This window comes from Odocoileus virginianus, chromosome 4 (genome assembly GCF_023699985.2).
Source record: "Odocoileus virginianus isolate 20LAN1187 ecotype Illinois chromosome 4, Ovbor_1.2, whole genome shotgun sequence".
NCBI lineage: Eukaryota > Metazoa > Chordata > Mammalia > Artiodactyla > Cervidae > Odocoileus > Odocoileus virginianus.
Window position 1 is genome coordinate 9,181,547 of NC_069677.1, and position 25,467 is coordinate 9,207,013.

The following is a 25,467-nucleotide window of genomic DNA, read 5'->3' on the forward strand; positions in this document are numbered from 1 at the left end:
GGAGTTTCAAGAGGAGAGATTTTTAATTAGTCTCATTTTATTATTTTTTTTTTTTTTTATTAGTTGGAGGCTAATTACTTTACATCATAACAGTAGTTTTTGTTATACATTGATATGAATTAGCCATGGATTTACATGTATAATTAGTCTCATTTTAATGCCATGTTTGGAACTCAAGCCACTGAATTATTATTTTTTAAATACATTTAGACCTAGGTGAAAACACTCAAATGCAAGAAAAGGGTTAAATTTCTTCCACAAGTATTGGCAAAATCTGTAGAAAAAAAGAGGAACAGCCTTTAATACAGAAAGTTACAGATTATGCAGTCATTGAGGAGGAAGGCTTTCACGGGTGTAGGAGGGGTTGCTCCTCCTGCCACTGTAAAGCAGACTAGCACAGACAGACAGACGGACGGACAAGGGCAGTCCATTCCCAGAAGTAACCCCAGCAGCAGAAATAGCGAAAATGCGTTTCAAATGGTGAGTGATCATTCTTATTCTTTGAAAGGCAGTTGGTGATCTCAGTGTCAGACTGAGGTTGAGGATGGTGCTGTTTTCTGTCCTTCCTGCCCAAGAATGCTAATTATGTGTTAAGGGCATATTTATGTGGCAGGAAAACTTGGGAGAAAGCTCCATCTATGCTATGGAAGGTTAGCTAAAGTCTTGAAGGCATTCTTGCCTTCTTGCTCTACCACTCTAAGTTGATCCCATACCTCCAAGGCAGAGGAGATTTTAAAAAATTCCTACCAAAGACATTTGACTACTAATTAAAGATGTGAATTACTGGATATATCAAAATGTTTATTGGTTGTCAGGGTTTTTTTTACATGATTTAATTTTTTAGATTTGTTTTTTAAATATTTAAATGTTGCAGTTATTGATTTTATGAATCAGGAAACTTTTAAATGTCTGTACAGGTATAACAAATGTCAGGGAGTAAATTCAGTGGACACCAAGTTCAGTTTGGCCTGGGGTGGGGAATGAGATAGAGACAGTAGAAGAAAGGCCAAGGAAAAGGGAGAGGAATAAGAGGTTAGGAAGAAAATACAGAGCCCAGAGAGTGAGTCACAAATAGGCCATGGGAGATTCTGAGCAGGACGAGGTAGCAGAAGGAGGTAGAATAGTTCAGTTTGCTACCGGGTATTAAATATGCATGATATAGTCTAAGTTTACTGTTATTTCATTATATTTTAGTCTTTGCAATGACTCTCAGACAGATGATATCATCGTTGTGTTTTATAGATGAGAAAACTGTGGCTTAAAGAAGCTAAATAAGTAACTAAAGATCACGATGGTCAGGAGTAAAGCTGAGATCTTTCTTTCTATTTTGCGTGCACCACAAGGTTTCTCCAAGCCCTGGCAGGCCCCCATGGCAGGGACTTACTGGAAGAAGTCACACACACCCTTCTCTTGGATGGTGGCAGCTGGGGTCACTGGTTATTATTGTTCTTTGTTCTTTGAAAATCTATGTAACCCTCATCTACCCAGTGCTTACTGGTTTGGTAGATAGTTTTTCTGCTTTTATTTCAGAAGATTAGAATTTAATTCCCAAGTAAAGACTTCTTTTCCTGCCAGTGAAATTATTGCCCATATAAGAAATAAACAATTTCAGAATTTACAGTTTTTGTAGAACCATAGAAATGATACCCTTAATTATGCTACAGATGTGTATAGAACCAAAGGCCACTGTGTACATTGTTGTTGTTAAGATTCTCTTTGTTTCACAGTGCTTGAAAAGATCATGAGCAGGAAATTTTAAAATATAAATGGCCAATACTGTTTAGTCCCATCTGAAATAAAAGAAATGGAAATTAAAAGTGAAATGACATTTTTCTTTTAGGAAAGTGGCAAATATTTTGCAAAGCAAGTGAGAATTCTATGTGTTTCTAAGGAGGGAGGAAGTACCCTTGTTACTTGTTGATGATAATACAATCTTTCTAGATGATAATCTAGTAATACATACCAAAAGCTCTGAAAATATATGTGCCTATTAACCAAGTAGTTCAGCTTTTAGGAATTTCTTGTAAGGGTTCAAGCATATTTTTCTTGCCATTGTTTCTCATAGGGAAAATCTTAGAAATAACTTAAATGTCTAAACATAAGTAGTTGGTTAATTATGGAACATCCATAATGAAATACAACGCAATCATTAAAAACTTCTAATGTAGAACAATTCTTCATGAGTTTCGCTTACAGAAAAATGAAAACAAAAAACCCAGAATGTACACTGCTATTGCTTTTATACATGATACCTATATATATACAATGTTAGTCAGAAATACAGATGATTTATATTTTCTACTTAGTGCTTTTGAATTTAGATCACATCTGCAGGCAGAGAAATAAAGCTAGATATTTAAGAAAACATAACCAATAGCTGGCTTCTTTCAGAAAAGCAGCCAGCTGTACAGTGGTACATGATCACTCATAATTTGTGGAGTTTCATTGTTAGGGCTTGGGTTATTCTTTATTAACTTTTTTGTTTCTTGACACCTCAAAAAACATACTCTCTCTACCCATAAATCACTAGATCCTGATAAGCCTATTTTCATAAAATATTCTATGTGGAAGATATCAGAATGCTCATTTCCTTATTTTGCAAATGGATAGTATGGCTCTAGAGAGAGCTGCATGGTAAAAGGAAGAACAGTGCAAGGGTTAAGTGGCCACACTTAGGAACCGAAGTGCTGGGGTTTCTGTGCCTGACTCTTTCACTTTCTAGGTGTGTGACTTCTGTTGCGTAACAATCACAATTCTTTAGTGTTTTACTGTGTAATGGGGATAATCATGATAAGTGTGAGATTTTAATGAGATAATCCATGTAAGGTTCTAAGTACCTTAGAACCTTGCTGTGAAAAGTACTCAGCGATTATTAATATTGTTTATTACTATTATAGTTAGGATTAAGAAATAGAAAGGAGATCATTTGTCCAAGATGATACAGCTACTTGATGTCAATGCTAGGACTAGAACTCAGGAAGATTTTTGTCCAGCATAAGAATGCAATCTGCTCTGAGCCTCTCAGGGCAACCCTAGGCTGGGTTCCCAGGGGAGCTGACATGAAACAGGCAGAGTCCAAAGACAAGTCCAGCCACTTCCAGAGAATGATTCTGATGACAGCAGGAAATCAAACGCTGGAAAGGAGGATGAAGGTAAAGCAGCTGAGACCTGAGTTAGATGCAGAGATGAAGCCAGGAGCAAAGAGCTATTGCAGGAGAGAAAAGATGGCTCAGAAACACTCCTGAGGCTTTCATAGGCCACAGGCTTCACGAGGAGTCTACATAACTTAAACAAACCCTCTCCTGCAAGGTTGGGGTGATCAAACAGATAGATGGGGTGTGTGGAATTGCAGATATACTGCAAGAAGATGCCTGACAGATAGTTCTCAGAGAGGATGAGGTGGACCCTGGGAGGGGCCAGAACAAAGACACCCCCTTGCCCCCACCCCCATAAGCCCAGGCATCCATTGTGATTATCCCAAAGTCACAGCCTATATTTGAAGAACCATAAACAAGCAAAAATACCATAAAAAATTTTTTTTAATTCCACGGGCAACAGAATGCATAACTGATTTGAGGTAACAAGGAAATCACTTAGGAAAATATTAGACTAATAGGACTGTAGGAAACTAATTCAAGGAGAGGTGTTGAGAACATGAGACCGGGGCTCAGAGAGGAGAGGATGCATTTGGGAGATATTTACAAACTAGAATTGGCAGAATTTGCATGGAGCTTGAATGGAGAGATCTAAGTATATAGTGGCATCCTTCCCAAAATGTGGATGGGATTGGGCCAGGGGGAAAGAGGACGGAAGTTGAATTCATTTTTTAACATGCTGAATTTGAGATCTCTTGGAGCAGCTAGATGGTGTTGTCCAAGCAGACAAGCGGATGGATATACAGGTGTAAAGTTCAAGAAAGAGGTATGGGCTGCAGAAAACATTAGTCTTCAGCATCAGTTATAGGTATAGTTGAGATTCTCTTTGTGGGTGAGATCACTAGGGAGAGGGGATGGTGGAGTAAGAAGAAGCCAAGAATAGAACCTGGAAAACTTCAAGATCGAGGAGGATATACGAGGATAGAGAGTCCACAATAGACATCAAGGAGGGATTTGAGAGAGTGGAACAAGGTAGGAAAAAAGTGGTGTCATTGGAACCCAAAGAAGAGAGAGATACAAGGAAGAGGACAGCTATACACCTGAAACTAGCACAATATTGTAAATCAACTATACCTCAGTTAAAAAAAAAAAAGAGGAGGACTTGGCCACAGAAAGACAAAGTATATTTACTGAATTTCTACACTGAGCACCTGAGATACAGAAAAAGTGATTCTAGGGACTGAGGGTTAAGGGTTGATTGTGTCCCCTCAAAATTTGTACAATCTTAAACTGCTTTCCATAAAAATTATAACCATTCACAATCCCACAGTCAGTAGTATATATAAGTACCATTCTTCTTAATGGGACCTCAGGATGTAACTGTATTTAGAGATAGAGTCTCTGCAGAGATAATCAAGTTAAAATGAGGTCGTTAGGGTGGGCCCTAATCCAAGATGACTGATATGCTTAACAATAAGAGGAAATTTAGACACAGAAACAGGCATAGAGGAAAGACAATGTAAAGAAACCTGGATAAGATAGCCATCTACCAAGAAGAGAGCCCTTGTAACAAATCCTTCCCTTATAACTCTTAGAAGGAATCAGCACTGCTGATAACTTCATTTTGGACTTCCAGCTTCCAGAACTGAGACAATAAATTTCCGTTTAAGCCACTCAGTACTTTGTTACCACATCCCTAACAATCTAATCCATTTGGTAGGTGTAAATAATCCTTTGGTGAGAGTGCAGATAGACAGAGACAGAAAACATGAATAAGTATTTCAGAGAGGTGAGGGAGGAACCAAAAAAAGGATTAGGTCACCTAAGCTAAGAGGAGAAAAATATTCCACAATGTAGAGGGTAGTCACAATGTTAATTCTGCAGAAAGGTGAAGTAGGAGAGTGACTGAAAATATCAGTCCAGAGGTCTGTGGTGACCTTTGCGGAGCACTCAGCTAAGCAGAGGAGTAGGTCTTAGAGAGCTGAGAAGAGAGGCAGCAGATAAACCACTCCTACAAAACAGTGAGTGATGAACGGGGACTTCTTCATGGCCCAGACTCATCTGTGCTGCCCGGAAGGAGCCACATGGAGACAGCCTGGAGTCAGCCAGACAGACCTGGTGTCTCCTCTGCTTTTCCCAGCTGTCATTTTACATGTTGGATTTTTGGTACTAACATAGATTACATTCTCTTTTGTTAAATCCTAAGCAATGTGTTATTTAAAGCTTACCAGAGATGAAATCCATGATGAATCTGATGTTGTAAAGGGGATGTTGTAAGCCTGTGGTGAATCTGATGATGCAAAGGAAAAGACAAGCCTGAGTGGAATTTGGGGATCACTCATAATGTATGTCAATAAGCAAGAAAAAAGCATAGTAGAATTGGAATAGGGAAGTACTGAAGCATTTTCTTAGAAAGCTTTAAAGTCAAAATGAGCCTAAAATTTGCTTTCTGTAGCCTCAGGATATTTTTTGCCAAGCAACCCAAATATCACACTTCTTTATTATTGAGGATCAAATTCATCAGGTTTGACCTTACTAAAGATCTAATAAAAATTTGTTAAATGAGCATTTAGTGAAATAAATAAATTAGTACCAGACAGGAAGTAATCATGGGGTAAAACCTGATATAATAAGGACCCAAAAAGAAAACCTAGATCATCACCTCCATCTTATGACTATTTTCAACCAACTAAACAATCTTGATCAAGAAACTGATAGTTTTAAGGCAGCATGGAGAGTACAGAATAAAAAGCTGATGTATAATTTTTATAGTGTAACTGGGAATAGAAAACAAAACCATGAAGTGACAAAAGCAATCCAATGTAGTTAATAATTATGTGATTTAAAAATATATAAATAACAAAAAATGTTTTCAATAGAAATTGAAGAAATGCCAATTCAAACATCAATGAGGTATTTTCATTTATCAGATTAAACAGTAAACAAATAATCCAATTAGAAAATGGGCAAAAGATATAAAGACATTTCCCCAAAGAAGATATACAGATGACAAATAAGCACATGAAAAGACATTCAACATCATTATCCATTATGGAAATGAAAATAAAACCTCACTGAGATATTACCACATACCTATTAGAATGGATAAAGTAAAAAATAATGGTAACACCAAATACCTGCAGGAGGTAGAGAAACTAGATCACTCAGATATTGCTATTGGGGATGTAAAATAGTACAACCCCTCTGGAAAGCAGTTTGGCAATTTCTTACAAAGCTAAGCTTACATTTATCATATAACAACAATTGCATTGTTGGGCATTTATCCTGGAGAAATGAAAACCTATGTTCACACAAAAATCAGTACATGAATATTCATACCAATTTTATTCCTAATAGTCAAACACTAGGGTGAAAATGTCCTTCCATGGATGAATGATTAAACAAACTGAAGCACACATGTACCATGGAATACTACCCTGCAATAAAAGGAATGAACTACTGATACACACACAAACTTGAACAACTCTCCAGGAAATAATGCTAAGTGATCCCAAAATGTTACTATGTGATTCCATTTGTGTGACATTCCTGAAATAACAGAATCACAGACAGGAGAACAGTTGGTGTTTGCCCTGGCTCTGGGTGGTGGGGAAAGGAAGGGACATGTGTGGCTGCAGAGAGGTAACACCAGGGAGTTTTGTGGTGATGGACCAGTTCAGTATCCTGATAATGGCAATTGTTGCATGAATCTATGTGTGTGAGAAAATGGCAGAGAAATACTACATACACACACACACACAAGGATTACACATGGAACCTAAAACTGGTGAAAACTGAATAGGTTCTGCAGATTAAACCGATGTAAGTCTCCTGAGTTTGCCATTGTACTAGCATTATGTAAAACAATACCACTGGGGGAAGCTGGGGGAAAGATACAAGAGCCTCCCTGTACCCTTTTTTCCAACTGCCTTTGAATCTTTGTTTCAAATAAAAAGTTTAAAATGTAATTTTAAAACACACAAAATATTCATCTTCACTAAGTATTAAGGAAAATGACAGTGAAACACCAATGAGATGTGTTCATTTATCAAATTAACAATTTATGTTTTATTAGGGGGTCAGGGTAAAAATGCTCAGTGTATATATGAAGAATGGTACTGTCATATACCACAGATTGTGGGATTGTGAATGGCTATAACTTTTCTGGAATTTAAGACTCTATATCAAAAGCCTTAAAAAAGCATATACAGGCAAACTTGACCACTGCTTATTTCTCTGTTCTTAGTAATTTTTTCCAGTTCATTCTGTACTTTTATGCCAGGCACAGTGCCACATGTTAGAAGTATACCAAAGATGAGTATACATGATTTCTGCCCTCAAAGAGTTCAGCTTAGTGGTATAAATATCAAATATGATGACATTTTTATAAGAGTGACATGTGGGAGGGAACCCCAAGAGCACAAAAGTGGCTGTTTACCCTTGTCTATAGGTCTGTGTCTTGGATAAATGCTTGAGTTTTGAGTCAGTCGGGCTGGTGTCAAATAATAAGTTAATAAGTAATTTTGTACTTATTAGCAGTGTCACCTTGGGGAAGCCATCCAGCTTCCTGAACTTTAGCACCTTCATCTGTAAAATAAGGTAAAATTGGTACTTATCAATGCTATGAGGGTTATAAGCATTTATAAAGGATGTAAGTCTTGTGAAAATGAAATACTTGAGGCTTCACATTCTTTAAAATTTATTATTTCTGATATTTGAAATTAAGTCTTTAATTTCTTTGGCTCTACCTTTTCTGATTGAATTCTAGCAAATGAATTCTTACTTATAAATCAGAAGTTGCTATAATAGACCTCCTAATTACAGATGAGAGAAGGCCAGGCTCAATGCAAGTGAATAAAGTGAAAGCCAAACCAAAAAAAAAAAGCCACTTAAAATATATAAATGTAAGTTAGGCTTAATAAGTTGTAAGAAAATAAAGTTAAAAAAAGAAAAACAAGCTGAAACCCAGTTAGCAGAATTTTCACACATTCAGGCAGAATTATCCCTTTACACACTACTGAGGTATCGATCTGAGGGGCTCATTCAGTGGTGGGGGGCTTTAGGCAAAACATTTGCTTAGATTAAAGGAACTTTGGGCAGGTTACTTACTTCTCTAAGTCTCAGTTAATTCATCAGTTAGAAGGTTTAACAGTTTCCGTTTTTCAGAGGAAAAGGATTAAGTGAGCTAATGCAGGAATATGAAATGTGTGGCTCAGAACAGTGGCAGTGATAGCTGTGATGGGCAGGGACAGGGCTAGGAACGTACGTAAGGTGTCATCCCCGGATCCTTACGACAACCATGTGAACTGAGTATTATTTTCCCCATTGAAAACAAAATGAGGAAATTGAGGTTTAGAGAGGTTTAGTAAGTCACTCAGCATCACAAAATTAGTAAGGGGCAGAGTAGAGAGACTTACTCAAAAAGTGCCAAACCACACCAAAAAAGTACGCTGACACCTGACATTCTAACGATGGCCACATAGTATTATCAGCTAGAAATCACAAAAGATTCGATTCTATATCTCACCAACATCTTGAGGTCCCCAGCTGTGTGTCCCTGGGCAAGGGGCCTAGCTTTTCTGAAACAGTTTCCTCTTTGGTAAACTTTGTGGGTTTGCTGTGCAGATTAAATGAAGTGACAGATTGGAAGTACTGAGCAGAGCACCTAGCTCATAAGCAGTCAGCTAACAGATGCTAGCTCTAAGGACATTTATGGGACCTGCTCCTCTGCTAAGCAGTGGGAATGCAAAGGGGGTGAAACACGTCCGCTGCACTTGCGGAACGCAGGACAGGAGAGCCTTAGGAGCAGTGAGACCGAAGCACAGTGAGGAAATTGTTATCATGGAAGAGTACATAATGTGATTTTGGAGCAAGGACGATAGAGATATTGTGAAAAGAGGAGGGAAGGATGGCCAAAAAAACAAAAACGTTTTCTTTTCTTTTTTTTTCATTTATTTTATACAAAAACGTTTTCAACTGTGAACCGTGGAATGATTAAATCTTAAAGGAAAAGAAGTATTTTCCAAACAGAGAAGGCAGGAAAGGCATTCTAGACAGAAGGAACAGTTTGTGTAAAGGTAAAGAAGGCAAAAGAGTCATGAGAGGGTTTGCGAGGGTCCAAAACTAGAGAACACTTCATGTGACTAGAGGGTGAGTTATATGAGCTGGTCAATAAAAGCAGAAGAGAACCTTGGATCCAGGCTGTGAAGGGCCTCATCGGTCTTGCTAAGTAAAAGTGTGAAAACTGTCCATGAGGAACAGGGAGTAAGTCTTTAAAGCAAGGACATTTCATAATCAGATTGTTCTTGATGAAAGATAATGGTAGGGTAAAGCAGAGGACCCCAACCTCTGGGATCTAATAATGGCTGATGATCTGAGGCGGAATTGATGTAATAATAATAGAAATAAAGCACACAATAAATGAAATGTGCTTGAATCATCCTGAAACCATCCCCCAACTCTGGTCCGTGGAAAAATTGTCTTCCACAAAATCAGTCCCTGGTGCCAAAAAGGTTGGGGACCACTGGGGTAAAGCATAGTGAGAAGGAATCAGCTTGGAGGCTGTTGCAATAGTCCTGACGAGTGGTGACCAAGATCCTAACATGGGCCACCAATGAATTGGAAGTGGGTGGTGAGGAAGGGGAAGTGAGGGGGTCACTTAAACTTACGTGTGAAATCCAAGTTATGAAAATGGCTTGGTCCTGTCTTACCACAGTCATCCCAAAGGACCAAAACAAAAACACAGAAAACCTCTTTTAAAAATAATCTCTTTTGTTTGTATGCAAATAGGCCATGCACAGTGAAAATGCAACTCAAGTGTGATGACAAATACAATATTTTGTCTTCACTCCTTGAGACATTGAGACATGAAGATGGAACTGGTTTACACGTGCTGTCCTTCTTAAAAATTCCAACTCCTCACATTAAAACTAGCTAACCAGTGCAAGTCTTATTTGAAATTGTTTTTAGTCTTAAACCAGATATGTGGGAGTCTATTTAGGGCACTTTTCAAAAAAAGCTTTACTCACTTTGCTGAAGAGTAGGAAGAGCAGCATCATGTTTTACTGGAAAATTTCTTTTAGGTAGCAACACATCTTTGTGGTGGTGGGCCTCTGGAATTTTCCAGATAAAGGTGTGTAAAGGGAACTGCAAAAATTACACTTCTATGGTTCTGCACCACCAACTTGAAAATTGCAAATCCAAGTTGACAAGTGCATATTTTAAAGGTTCGCAGAAGTCTTCTGTGCTTTGCTTTTGGTTACAGAGATGACACAGGGAAGTGAGCCTTTGGGTAATGCAGTGCCCCCTCCTTCAACCCTGTTGTGAAATGGAAGCTTTAAAAAATCCAGTGGTTTTTTTTTTTTTTTAAACAAGTTTAGTCATATTAGCTGTGCTCTGTATGCCCAGTCTACTTTATTTCACTTTGTAGTGCACATTTTATTTATACTCATATATAAATATTTTGCATAAAAAGGTGCTTTCACAGATCTTTGTGCTTCCCTAAAGTTGAAATCTGCTGCCATTTGTTAAAATGTGTTAGTTTTGTTATGTTTATATTCTCTCCTGTGCACACATAGGAAAAAATATATGGAAGTAACTCTTCTAGCAACTTTTACATTTTAGAATATTACCTCATTTTATTTCTTCTAACTGAGGTTATAAAGGAAATGACAAATGTCAAATGCTTTGTCATTTCACAAACTATTGAGAAAGAAACAACAGTTTCTCAGAATGTGTAAGCACCTATTCTTAAGCAAGGGGCCACTTTAAATTCAGAGATCACAATCTTCCGAATTAAGGTTCGATATTCCCAGGTAATGCTAAGATTGGAATGATATCAGTTTGGAATCATATTCATTTCGTTAGATTCTGAAAAGTGCCATCACCAATATTGGCAGTTTATTGTATCAATCTTTTAACTTGCCATTGTATAGATTTTATTCTTTTTGGAAAGATTTTATGTAGTTTTGTTATTTGTTAACTAATAGGCCATCTTTTGTGTGAACTATCAGAGGAAGCCCTAAGATTATAAAATTGTATTGTAATAAACCTGAATATCTAGAGTATAGAATTACTAAATTAGTTAAGGATCACTGAGTCTACCCCTCCTTCAAGTGAGCTCTCTCAGTTGGGGCCACCCATGATTAATAGTCATGCAGACACTGTAACTACTTAAAATATGAATTATCTCTCAGATAGCCTATCCTTGAGATGGAGGACCTGGGGAAAATTTTCCTAATTGTGGCCTACCTGATCTAGTTAGAATCTATCTCATGATGGTATCTGATCATTAGGGCATCATATGTAACTGAAGTTGTTCATGTTGAAAATCAGCTGCTGGCAAGTACCCTAACAATATTGGGGCTTCCCAGGTGGCGCTAGTGGTAAAGAAATTGCCTGCCAATGCAGGAGACGTAAGAGACATGGGTTCAGTACTTCAGTAGGGAAGATCCCTGGAGAAGGGCATTACAACCCACTCCAGTATTCCTGCCTGGAGAAGGGCATTACAACCCACTCCAGTATTCCTGCCTGGAGAATCCCATGGACAGAGGAGCCTGGAGGGATACAATCCATAGTGTCACAAGGAGTTGGACAAGACTGAAGCGACTTAGCACGCACGTGCCTTGACATTATTAGACTGTGCAGGTCTCCTACAGGATATGGGAGGGCAGAGACCCTTGGCTTTTGCTCACCTTGGATCCCAGGGCTAGCCCAAGGCCTGCACTCAATCAAGGCTGGTTAAGCATTTGTTGATAAATGAAGGCAAATTAAAAAATAGGAATTCTAAATCCATCTGTGGGTTTTTAAGAATTATTGGAAAATGGGAAATGTTAACTGAGATACAAAGACGGGTGGGAACACAGGTGAAACATAAAATATGCATATTTGGCTGCCACTAGAGTCTATAGCCACTGGCAGTCCCCATGGATGTTCTGGCAGCAGCCCTGATGCTCTGCCCAGTCCTTCCAAGAGGTGTGTGTACACACAGCAGGCAGGCAGGTGGGGAGGGGTGCTCTGGGTGTTATCTTGCTGCTTCTAATCCTGGTCTCTACCCACCAAGGGAGTTATGAATTCCTCAGTTCCCTTAAACTGCAGTTATTCTGTGACTTCACCTTATTTCTGACCTGCAGTCCAGTTCCCAGCTAGTCGCTAGGACCTGTCCCCCAGTGAAGGGCCTTGTTCCACAGAGACAAATATCTCCACTCCTCACACTGCAGACATCACACTTCTCAGAAACTCTGATTTCTGGGTGTGTTGAGGCCTACCCCCACCCCATTCTGCCCTGTCTCCACCAGACCACAGATTGCTCTCAGATCCTGAGTATGGAATAGCTGGTTCCTCACATGCTGGGGTTGTTGTACCCAACTCCATCTTCCTCCCCTTCCTCACTCACCCCAGACCAACAAAGGAACAGCTCATCCGAAGCTCACCCCCATCTCTGGTACAACAGAACATCTTTCTCTAAAATGGATGTATCCTGACACCCTTTTGACAGTTTTTTTTTCTTAACCTGCTTTTCAGTACGTGCTAATATAATCTTCAATACAAAGAAACGTATTTTGCTGCTGAAGTTCGGGTATTTTTTGTTAAGCAACCACATGATTTTGAGAGAAAGCACCCACAAGAGTCTTTTGCATTCACTTGATAGAATCTTGCAAATAACCACTGGTGCCACTTGCCTTTCTGACTTCTTAGAGGATATCTAGGCAAAAGCGTATCATGCGTCCTAGTTTTGGTGTTCAGAAGTTGATCAAACACAAGTTAAGAAACAATACACATGGCCTCTTTCTTAGCATGCATGAATGATAGATGTGAATTTGCATCATGAGAAAGTGAACAAAGGAGGGGCATCTAGAGAGACCAAACAAGCTAGCTAAGATGGAAGGGGAGCCGTGTTAGAGGCTATAAGGGTGAGGGTCTCACCTACCTTGTCAACCCACTTGCAGGATATAAATACTGAGGCTGCAGAAATTTGGTTCAGAGAAAAATATTCAATAATGCTTAACTATATAAAATTTATTTCAAGTATAAGTCAAGATTGTATCCCCCAAAGAAAAAAGAAACTTATTTTATTTCTAAGAATGTTCCTCCAGAAACATGGAACTGAAAGCTATTTTTATTGATCTGGCCCTTAGAAAACAATGGGGGCTTTTCCTTTAATTTACCTAAGGAACTGACATAAAAATCTACAGCTTCACACCAGAAAGATGAAAAAAAATGTCAAAATAGAAGGCAGAAATACAAAACTGGAGATTTTCCACTGCAGCATTTTATGTGTGGCATCTGATTACAAGTGTGCAACATGGAGAAGTGAATCTTTGGACTGTGAAATTGATGCTAATTTCTTACTCACTAGTCTAGAAACCCTCTAAAATGTCACAACATTCATTTGGTTGCTTTACCAGGAATCAGTGTATGAGGTTAATATGTCTGTGTGTTTAATTAATAGATTTTATTTTTAAAATAGTTTTAGATTTACAGAAAAATTAAGCAGATAATACAGAGAATTCCCATAAGACCCCTGTTTTGTAGACCATTTCCCCTATTATTATCATCTTGCATTAGTGTGGTATATCTGTTACAATTAATGAACCAGTATTGCTATATTATTATTAACTAAAGTCCATACCTTAAGTCTCCCCCTTTGTGTTTTACGAATTTTGATGAATTTCTAATAGAGGTTTCCCTGGTGGCTCAGATGGTAAAGAATATTCCTGCCATGCAGGAGAGTTGGGTTCAATGCCAAGGTCAGGAAGATCCCTGGAGAAGAGAATGGCTACCCATTACAGTATTCTTACCTGGGAAATCCCATGGACAGAGGAGCCTGGCAGATAGCATCTTGTCCGCAAAGAGTTGAACATAACTGAGCAACTAGTACTTTCTATCATCATTCTTTCCTGTACTTTGTCTCCCTCTTTGTGTTCTATGAATTTTGACAAATTTATAATAACCCATATTTACCAGTATAATATCACACAGAGCAGCTTCTCTGCCCTCAAAACCCCCCGTGCTCCACCTGTGCACCCCTCCTCACGGACACTGGCATCCCCTGATCTTCATACTGTCTGTCATGCTTTTGCGTCTTCTACGTCATCTAATCAGAATCATACAGTGTAGAGTCTCTTCAAACTATCTTCTTTCATCAAAAAATGTGCATTTAAAGTTCTTTCATGTCTTTTTCTGGCTTGATAGCTTATGTTTTAATCACTGAATAATATCTCATTGTATAGATGTATCACAGTTAGCTTATCCATACACTTATTAAAGGGTATTTTAGTTGCTTCTGGTTTTGGGCAATAATGAGTAAAGCTGCTGTAAATATTTGTGTGTTGGTTTTTGCGTGGACCTAAATTTTCAGTTCATCAGGTAAATATCTAGGAGCATGACTGCTGGGTCATATGGTAGGCTTATATTAAGTTTTATAAGAAACTGTTCCAAAGCACCTTTCATTCCTACCAGCCATGAATGAGAGTTCCTGTTGCCCTGCATTCTCATCAGCACTGGGCACTGTCAGCTTGGTGAATTTTAACCATTCTAACAGGTATGTAGTTAGTAGCTCATTGTTGTTTTAATCAGCAGTTCCTTAATGACATATGAAACTGAGCATCCTTTCATATGCTTATTTGCCATCAGTATATCCTCGATGACTTTTGTATGATCTGATCTTTTGCCATTTTTAAATTGAGTTGATTTCTTATATTTGAGTTTAAGAGTTCTTGGTATACTTTAGATACCAGTCCTTTATCAGATTTGTGTTTTACAAATGTTTTCTCCCAGTCTGTGACTTGTGTTTTCTTTCTCTTGCGGTCACGGTTAAGAAGGGAGGGTTCTAAAAAGACAATTTTACAACAGCAGTAAGAGGTAAATTTCATAGCAGATGTTTCATGCTCTCTCTTGCAGGCGGTGTTAGGGAACCTGTCTGTGAACCCAGCAGAATCTTTTTAAAACTAGAGTCAGATGTTGGGATGGCTAACTCTCCTGCATCATTAGAGATTGTGCAGCAAGTCTGGCAATAAGAATAGGGCCCAGCCCTGGGCTGCAGCAGTTCTAAATAAAGGACAATTCAGAAACTGTGTCTACAGTTCAATCCTGGGCCTCCATGCATGGATTACATTACACATAGGGTGTGAAGTTCTGTCCATGAGTCCAAGTGTGTAAGACATCATCACTTTTCTTATTTCTTAATCCCACCTGTGAGCCCCCATTCTGACAGGTAGACAAGTTAGTCAGTCAGTTCAGTCACTCATTTGTGTCCGACTCTTTGTGACACTATGGACTGTAGCACACCAGGCTTCCCTGTCCATCACCAAGTCCCGGAGCTTACTCAAACGCATATCCATCAAGTCGGTGGCCAAAGTATTGGAGTTTCAGCTTTAGCATCAGTCCTTCCAATAAATATTCAGGGCTAATTTCCTTCCAGATTGATCATACAGGGGTGCCCTCCCCTGCTTGTGGCCCAGTCAGAATTCAGAAGCTTACCTGGTGCCTAAAAAGTGGTGGAAGTCCTGGTCTATACTGGTTGCTATCAGCCCCCCTACTCTCTAGCCCACAGTGGGGCTGTGAAATCTGGCAGCTCTCTGCCCCCACGCCACAGTGGGGAATGAGGTCATTCACTGAGAGTGGGTCTCCTGCATGAACCATCTCCCATGAGGTTGTGCCCTTGGGAGCAGTGTGTGGGTTGCTTGGATCCTACTATGCACAGGGCTCACACACTTCTGCCCTTCTCTCTCTTCCTTCTGCATCTCAAAAGCCACTCTCTGTCTTCTCTCTCACCTTCTGGGGCACCTACATTGTCTTTTCCAGGGGCATTCACAAAAGTCCAAAGTGCTTTTGACTTTAGGTCTCTTCTGCTTTCTCCTCTGTAAAAAATCTCTGCATCAAGGAAGCCCAGAAAACAAACACTAATTAACATTTCAATGAATTAAGCCTCTACAATTATGTGTGGAAACGATTTAGCTAGTATCAGAACCTCCACCACCACCACCACGAAAGCTTCTAGAGTGCCTCCTGGCCCCTGGCCACAGAAAGCCAAATATACAAAACAGCAAATACAACTGGAACTGGAAAATTCAGCTAAGTGTTCGGATCTTTCCAAATGCCGCATGTTTCTAGCTTTGCCTCCCAGAGTAGACCCTGACTACATGGTCCCAGAGGAACATCTCTTGAGCAAAGCTGGCCAAGGACATGGGGAAGGGGTCCATCTTCTCCACTCAGCCACTGTCTATAAGCCACTCCCCTCTTGCTGCTTTCCCGGCAGCCATGGCCTCCTCAGACCTAAGGACGTCTGGGAGGGAGGCAGTAGAGGAAGCAGCCCCACACAGAGGGCAGATTTCTGAGGTTACCAGCAACTTCCTCCTCATTAACACAAGGAACTGGTCTTCATCTTGCTTGACCTCTTCTCAGCCTTTGAAACTGCTGGCCACCATCACTGTTGAACCCTCTGTGTCTTGGCTCTGATGAGCCTTGGTGAGTCTGCCTTATAAGATTTTTGAGTGGCACGGGCTTGGAAGGAATGGCTAATTTACAATGGATGAAATATGTGGGATTCAAAGTAATGTTGATTGGCTGAACACTGGCCTCAAATACTGATACGCAAACAAGATGGGGCCAGAGGGTGGTGATCTGACTTGACATGTGAAAAAAAAGTCATGGTCGGCCAACCTCACAGTGGAAATGTATATAGGCTAATTTGATCTCAGACCCATTTACAAAAGTGATCTTGTCACTGCCTGTTTCATTCTGTGAGCAAAAATATAGTTGACAAACTCAGGGAGATGGGTGCCAGTGTGAGAGTCACTGAGTTGATTAGTGTGCACATGTGTGCGTGTGCTAAGTTGCTTCAGCTCTGTCTGACTTTTTATGATCCTATGGACTGTAGCCCACCAGTCCATGGGATTCTTCAGGCAAGAAGACTGGAGTGGGTTGCCATGCCCTCCTCTTGGGGATCTTCCCGACCCAGGGATCCAACCTGCATCTCTCATGTCTCCTGCATTGGCAGGCAGGTTCTTTACCACTAGCCCCACCTAGGAAGCCCCAGTTGATTATGGTTCTGGAGAAAAACTCATACGAGGAACAGCTGATTATATTTAGTTTCAAGAAGAGACTATTAAGGAAATTTGTAATATTTGCTTTGGATTTGGAGGATTTTATATCTAGATATAGATACATATATTCTGGTAGTTTTAGAAAACATGACAGGGACAAGTAGATTGTATTTCTGGGAGTGAGGAGTGAAAGGTGGATGACAGGATTATTATAAAGAAGGCTTTTCTCTTAGAGCTGTCTCATCAGATAGTGAGTTTTCCAACATTAGTGAAAAAGCAAAGACTGCACCTCCATCTATCAGAGATGATATCAAGGGGGTTCCTTGCTTGTGTAAGAGACTGGAATGACTTCTGAGGTGCCTTAAACAACTCTGCATCTCTAAGTCATGGAGTAGGAGAATTCCATGACACTGTATTGTCCTTTATTTCTGCTGCCTGCCTCATCTCCCTGCACTTCTATGTTACAGCTTTGGAGGAGGCTGCTCTAAGCAAGAACTAAAGTAAGCAGATGAAAGAAGGGACATGGAAAACAAAAAATGAAAAAAAAAAAAAACACATTGTTTTTTTTAAAGGAAACTACTATATGCCACAATCTGTGCTAGGTACTATGTGTATAATTATGTCATCCTCTCTGACCCTTATGATGAGATTAGAAGATATTTAGCATTACTTCTGTGAGGAAACCAAGACTCACAGAAGTTAAGTCACTTCCCTAAGAACACACAGCTATTAACTATAGAAGATGGCATTTGAACACACTTATCTTTGATTCTGAAGTATAGTGTGACTTTTTATTTTTACTCATCCTTTATTTATGGCAAATGATACTGCTTTTTAAAAATTTTAATATTGACATAAGGATTCCTTTTTAAACAAATTTACTTAAAGTAAGTTAAGAGAAAAATATTGTACAAAAGATAGTACAGATTTTGCACAGATATGAAGTGAGACTAGTAGCCAGAATGACTGAAGTTTGGGAAGTATTATTCCAAATGTTTTGATAGTAGGACTTTCCAATTTAGTCAGTCTTATATTTTGATTGCTGAGTACAAGGAAGAGAAGAAAATTTGAAAACTACATGGAATATGAATTAATTTGCTGTACTCTGATAGGTGGGGTAATTTCATGTGTTACAATAAGGAAACCAAATAGACCCTTTCAAATTAAAAACCATACAGTTGTAAAATCCAGAGGAAAACCCCAGGTGAGGCCTATTCGAATAAAGGATGAAGTTTCCAAAGTACGCACTTAAAGTGGCTGAGGGGAAGAAGCGTGAGTGAAGGCCCAGGACCCACACAGGTTTTGAGAGGCCACAGTGGAAGGTGAAGGGGTTTACAAACCTGTTTGGGGGAAGAATGATCATCTTTCCAGTGACGGAAGGAAGATCTTTGTGGAAAGGTCAAAGTGAGGATTGGAAAGTCCAAAAAGAAGATGGGAAAGCAGTGATGAAGACTAAATAGCAGCAGAGCATGCTATGTGCCAGGTTATTTACATGCAAGACCTCGCTTGGTTTTCACAACCACATAGCAAGGAAGCTATTACTAGTCACAATTCATAGATGAGAAGACTAAGCTGGGAGATATTCTGTAATCTGCCCAGGGCCCAGTGGATCAAGCCAAGATTTGACCTTGGACTGACCACCAGTTCAAAAACCGATGCTACTTCCCCTGTACTTCCTCCATCCAGACAACATCAAGCAGTTTTCATTTTGTCACTTTCAATGTCTCCAGCCTCACAGGGCACCACCAGTCTCTAAGAGAAGGGGGAGGCCTGCTCAGAGGCAGGCTGTCTCTCCTCTGGACTCTAATGCTGCAGACAAAGAGGCACATAATTACCCCCAAATTGAGCAGAAGGTATTGTAAGGCCTGATAAGGTCTGAAAAAAGAAGCCATGTGCTGGGCAGGATTATATATGTGAAGCCTGTTTCTGCCTAAGCACAGGGTTTGGAAAGATCCACATGGAATTCACATACCTTTCATACTTCTTGTGACTCTTCCCCAGATTCAGTAGTACCATCCACTAGGACTTCCCTGGTGGTCCAGTGGTTAAGACTCTGTGCTCCCAATGCAGGGGGCATGGGTTCGATCCCTGATTGGGGAACCAAGATCCCACCTGCCACCTGGTGTGGCCAAAACAAAGAGTACCATCCACTTCCAGGAATAGTGGGCCAAGATAATAGAGACATTCTACGAGGACAACTGGGATTAGATTAGGATAATCTGAAATAGGGGCTATGTGGGTTTATTGACTGCTAGCAGGATTCATGGAGTGGTACTCAATGAGTGATTTGGGGCAAGGTGACAGGTGAAGTGTCAGGTCTCTCTGCTGTTTCTGATTGAGGGCTGTCTCCTGCAGCCCTGCTCAGCCAGACACAGTGTCTGACATGTGGCTGCCCAGTAAAACATTTGCTGAACTGAGCTGATTCTTTTTACCTACGGACCTCTGTGATCTGTCAGGGAAGGTGTCTTTGCCATGTTTGTTGGCTGGGCTGTCTTCGGGGGGTTTCCTCAGGGCTTTACAGTCACTAGCTCTCAGGAGTGTGTTTGTAGTCATTCTCATCAGTGGAAATGCCCACCTGCCAGCAGAAGTTATCTGGAACCAGAGAGAACACTGCCCCTGTCTGTGGTGTTATTTCTCTCTAGTCAGTTCCCCTTTCTGCATTTGAGATCTTGCCTCAGCCCTGACATTATTTCTCTCTCTCTACGAGGAGTGTTAGGAGGTATGGGGAGCTCACAAAGGCTCCTCTTCATTTATTCTTGATCCCTTGCTTCTGTGTTCCTTGGGAATGCCACTGGGCTTATGCCTCTGGTCTCTTGGAGCTGCAGTGGATGGGCACTTGTGACAGGTATGTTCTCATGAGGCTCATATGCCTGGGGGAGTGTGGTGTGGGGTCAGGCTGCATCTGGGGCAGATGTTCAAAGTTGGTGCTGACAGCCAGCAAGGGAGTGGGTAAGAAGGGGTGAGCGGCATGTGATTAAACCCTTTGACTATCAGGCTCGGTTCCTGGACTGTGTGCATTGGAGGTGGGACGTGACAAAAATGTGTCTCTTCAAGTCAGATCCCTTTGTCTGCTTTGATGAGCTGAGAGACATAAGAGGCAGGGAATAGAAGGCACCACTTACCAAACAACTGGAAGCCACTCCTGGCCTTGCAGTGCTGGGGGCTCCAAGCAGCTATGCTCCAGGAGAAGCTAGCCAAGCGTGCTGGCCCTGCCTGAGCCCCTTGTGCCAGTGGAAAGCCCAGATGACAGGGCCCAAACTTACACACTCTGAAACAGCCTCTGCCTTCTTGTTTGGTCTTTCCCTTTGCCCATTTCTGCCCATTTGCCAGAAACCATTGCCTATTTCTTCTTCCAATCCAAGTGCCCCATCCCAATATCAGCCCCTCCTGGCACCAGAGACCAATAGCTTATTTGGAAAGAAATAGTCCTGGGTCAAAAAGAGCCCAGGCAGTGGTTTATCGTGTTCTGTATACCATGAACTTATTTGCATTTGCAAATAGCCTTAAAATAGTGCCTCCACTAATAGTTATTGAAGGTTCTGGAGAGACAGGTGAAAATAATTTTTGACCAAGGGAACTTCCCACTCCTCAAATTGTAAGAACTGAGGAGTTGACCTGTTCCTCCCAACCTCAGTCTTAGGACTCAGGCTCTGGATTAAAATGTCTATTTAATTACGTGCACAAGTTCAGAGTGTGATATTCTGTTTACTGTTACAGATATTACTATTTACATGAGCTATTCTGTGTATAATGAAAGCATTTATAAATCTCTGCTCATTCATGTACCCTAAATATATTTTTTGAATGCTTACTATATCCCAGGTTCTGGGTTTCTAACAAGGAGAATAAAAGACATGGTCCCTGTTCTCTTGAAGCTTCTAGCCTAACAGGAAAACAGTACTAATTAAATAGTCACACTAAAAATGACTGTGTAGCAACAATGCTCTGAAGAGTAGAAATGGTTTTGTGATCGTGCTCACTGTTCAAGAACTGTCTTTGAGCTTGATATTTTGTTTACTACAGTATTCCCAGATAACACATGTCCCCTCATGATGGAGGTGAGGATTAGATTTCATGGAATTGAGGCTAGAGTAGGGAGGGGAGAGAACATGAAAGGTGAAAAGACAGGCTAAGCTAGACTCCTTAGGAGAAATTCAAGGTTCAAATACCATGTTTCAAAAATCAGATAGAGGTAGGAGTTGAGTTTAGGGGTCTATGGGCCAGAAGATGGAAGCTGTAAGGACATAGAACTAGAACAAATATGTCTGAAACAAATGAGGAGGTGGTAGGGAAGTTTCTGGAGTCATTCAGAGTCCAGGCAAATATGGATAATTCACCTTTCATGGTCAGGGAAGAAGGAAGGATAGGGCCCTAGGCTGAGCACCTAACCCTTTATTAGACCCTTGTCCTCATCTCTAATCAATGCAGAGACTTTCTGAGCTACCCATCATAGTTTACTTAGGCTGGGTTTGGGAGAAAGATGCCATTTTGAATATATGTAGACAAAGAAAACTGTACCAGTCACTTTCCATCTCCCAGTCAAGATGGGAGAGGTCCCATTCCCTGTTCTCCTTCCTTTCATGAATATGATTTCTTTCCAAGTTCCATTTCCTAGAGAAATTAAACTTAACTCTTAATAGCTAAAAACAAAAGATGTTTCTCCTTTCCAGCTAGCATTTGCATTTTAATAGGGGCTTTCAAAAATGCCTTTACCCAAGGAATGAGTAATTTGGGAATTCCAAGCACCAGGGTAGGGCTAGCGCGTGGAATGGGGAGAAGGGGATGTCCCTCAGATTGTGCCCTTGAAACACTGGTTTTCTCTTTTTGACCATGATTCTGGTTCTGAGAGAGCAGGAAGGGGCTTCCTTAGGGGGCCAGAATTGGCATGGCTGCCTTTTGGTAAGTTCTGTGGGTCTTATTCATGGCAGGCAGAGCCCTTGACTGGATGTGCACAGAGAGAGGAACTTACAAAATTTTGCATGGTGCTTACCCATAAGAACTTTTTGGCAAAAGGGGGGAAATGGTTTCCAAAACCATTGATAAATCAAAAAAGCAGTATTTCTTGACTCAGAAAGGTCCGATTCTAGATATGACTAGAAAAACTGGGTATCTGTCTTATACACAGACTTGCTGTTGGGGGATGGGAAAGGTTAATTACTATTGCCATCTTATACTCCTTCTTCTGGGCAACTGAGAGGAATGGACTCTTAGTTTTAATGCTTTAGTTACGTACAATATTGGGAAATGAAGAAAAGCATCCCCCTGCTCCTTATGAACCTACTTAGACATTTCTTCTTTGTACCTATGCCTCTTTGATGCTACTCCCCTTGTACCTGTATGGAAACACTGTGCTCCCAAATGGGTGAGGAAGATGACAGTTAATGAATGAAAGCAGTGTTGGGTAAGAAAATTCTCTACTAATGAGGACCCAAAGGGATTTACTCCAAGAAGAGACTGGAAACCAAGTCAGACATATGATCCAGCCTCAGCAAGGAGATGTGGCTGGTTGGGAATCTCAAGGAAAGCAGAGCTGAGGATGGGTGATGTGTATCAGTACCAGTCATTTCCCATGTCCACCGGACACCAGGAAATGTTCACATTTTCATCAAGGCATCACTCAGGCCCATCTCTTTCCTGTCATGCCTGCTCCCCCTAAGTGGGTTCAGCCTCTTCATCTCAAGTCTATAAGCTTTTAATATTGGCTTTCTTGATCACCCTCATACCAGTCCTCACTGCCTCCTTCAGGCCACTGACAGGCTTATTTTCTTTAAACTTTCATTATATAACTTTTTTGCTCCCACACTATTAATCCCAAACTCCCAATTTTCTATCAAAACAAATATAAATTCCTTATCTGACTTTCTAGGCCATGTTCAGCTATCCTGTTCTTATACATGTGTGTGTACCTCAAGAATATGGCTGAAATATGTATCCAGTTAAACTCAATCAAACATTTGAAAGTAGTTCATCAGGAGGCAGTAGTTCCCTGAGCCACATTAACTGAATGCCTAGGATAGTACTTCTGCAGGAATCTATCTGAAGGGCTGTCCAGGAAAGAATTGTCGGAAGCCTACAGAGCCTTTCAAGGACAGAGGCAGATGACCACCACATCAAGTTCTGGACAATCAGTAATTGCTCATATGAAAGGAAGACAGAAATTCTCTGAGAAAGATTCTCTTATGCAATGGCCTAGGCTGACAGCTCTCTGGACTGAGAGGATCAGACTGAGCGGGCTGGGAGCATGGGGTAGAAGCCTCATCTGCTTCAACTGAACTTGACTTTTTCCAGCAAGCAATAATATTCCTAGCTCACTCTGTTCCTGTCACCAGGGTACAGTTCTGAGACCAAAACTGACCTACTTTTAAGTCCCAGGTTAGATATCACCATCTTTACCCCACCCTTCTGGACCATAGGATTACTTGCTGTTCTCTATCTCTTTTGAAACCTTGGACCACTTGTCAACTCAGAAGGTCCTCCACAGACCTGGGATCCTTTAAACATACCACATTGTGTGTGTGTGTGTGTGTGTGTGTGTGAAGCCGCTTCAGTCATGTCTGACTCTCTGCAATCCTATGGACTGTGGTCTGCCAGGCTCCTCTGTCCATGAGATTCTCGAGGCAAGAATACTGGAGTGGGTTACCGTGCCAGGGGGATCTTCCCAATGCAGGGATCGAACCTGAGTCTCTTATGTCTCCTGCATTGGCAAGTGGATTCTTTATCCCAAGTGCCGCCTGGGAAGACCACCACACTATGTGTGCTGTGCTAAATCACTTCAGCTGTGTCTGACTCTTTGCGACTGTACCATGCTAAAAGTTGGAGGAATGAAATTGAATGGGAGTAGAGAAAAGTGGTGTGTCCAGTTTTCTCCCTGGAAATGTGGGTGTGTCCAGGTTTTCTCCCTTATTTTTCCTCCTTTCTGGGAATGTAATGAGAAGCTTCAAGGAAAACTTCAAAGTTATGCAGTTCAACCACCCACTCAATTAAAGAATCTCTTTTAAAATGTCTCCTCTGCATTATTACTCTACTTTTGCCTGAGCAGTTCTGGTGATGAGGAGCTCATTATCTCACAAGAAAGTCCAGTCCTTGGTGGTAGCACTCTATTCAAAGTTCTTGATCACCTGAAGCTGAAATCTGGCTCCCTGTATCTTTCAGTATTGGGACTACTGTCCCTTTAACAACAGTGCAAGTGTCTTCCTGTGGGAGGGCCCTTAAATATTTGCAGACAGCTTTGGGCACTTGCAGGTTTCTCTGCTTAAAGTTAGTTACCCCCAGGCCTTTCGATTGTTCCTCATTTGACAGACTTTCATTATTCCCTGGTGAATCCCTTGATAAACTCTAATTTGCCACGGTCATTCAAGTATAACAGACCTCACTGAATGTGATACCACAAATGATGTGGTCTGATTAGCACAGAGCACAGTGACCACATTCTAAGAGCGAATTAACTTTTGGTTAGCCTTGCCACGCTAACATTTGTATGATTTTTATATTTACTGCGGATAAGCTCTTCTCTATTTTCTACTATTCTACTTCACTTAAGTGTGGATCTTTATGTGTACCCTGAGATTTAGCATGCTAGTATAATACTCTCTTTTCAGCTGACCAACTGACCAATAACTATCTGGCTTATTCTTATGCACATTTTTATGTACATCTGCACATTTGAAAGCAGAAGTATGACTTCTGTGCTTTCATTCATAGTTTTACTAAACATGTAAAAATGAGAAAGTAAAAAACAGAGAGCCCCACAGTACCCACCTAGTATCAGCCTATTAAACAAGAATGATTTCTGGTACTCAGTTGTTGAGTCAATGAATCAATCAATACATTGTTCTCATCCCCCATATTTAATCCATCATCATATCCGGCTGGTTATAATCCTAAATTCTGCTTGGACCTATCCATTTCTATCTACTTTTCTCACCACAACCTACAACAAAAAGCCATCTTCTTTCACTTATGACTACAGTAGCCAACTGATTGGTCTGGTGGCCTCTGCCCTGGCTTCTCTACTATCCATCTGCTACACAGTAGCCAGTCATCTTCAACGCAAACCTGATTATGTTACTCCTCTGCTGGTCATGTTGCTCTCAGACTAAAGGACAAAATCTTTAACTGACCCACAATATAAGCACAGTCTGGCCCTTGCTGACCTCTCCAATCTTGTCCTCCACCCCTATACCCACATCAACCTTCTCTCACGTGCATGCGCTCAGGGCCTTTGCACATGCTGGTCCCATTGCCTAGTACTTTCCAAGTGACTCTACCAACCTTCACCTACTTAGCACCTATTCAATCTGTTCTGCTTACCTGTTGATGCATCAAAA

The 25,467-nt window shown here is 40.7% G+C and overlaps 1 protein-coding gene across 8 annotated transcripts in view; it reads left to right on the forward strand.

Moving 5' to 3' along the window:
- The first annotated feature begins 343 nt into the window (after positions 1 to 343).
- CD86 (CD86 molecule) overlaps positions 344 to 25,467 on the forward strand; it is a 65,427-nt gene continuing 40,303 nt past the window's right edge. For 6 of the 8 annotated variants that reach the window (XM_070466053.1, XM_070466057.1, XM_070466056.1 and 3 more), the window contains exon 1: positions 19,814 to 19,985. In XM_070466053.1, coding sequence (XP_070322154.1) covers positions 19,969 to 19,985 — 17 coding nt within the window. In that variant the 5' untranslated portion in view covers positions 19,814 to 19,968. Of the gene's footprint in view, positions 481 to 19,813; positions 19,986 to 25,467 lie in introns of those variants that run through there. The other 2 variants (XM_020887263.2, XM_070466055.1) reach the window with 1 other exon arrangement.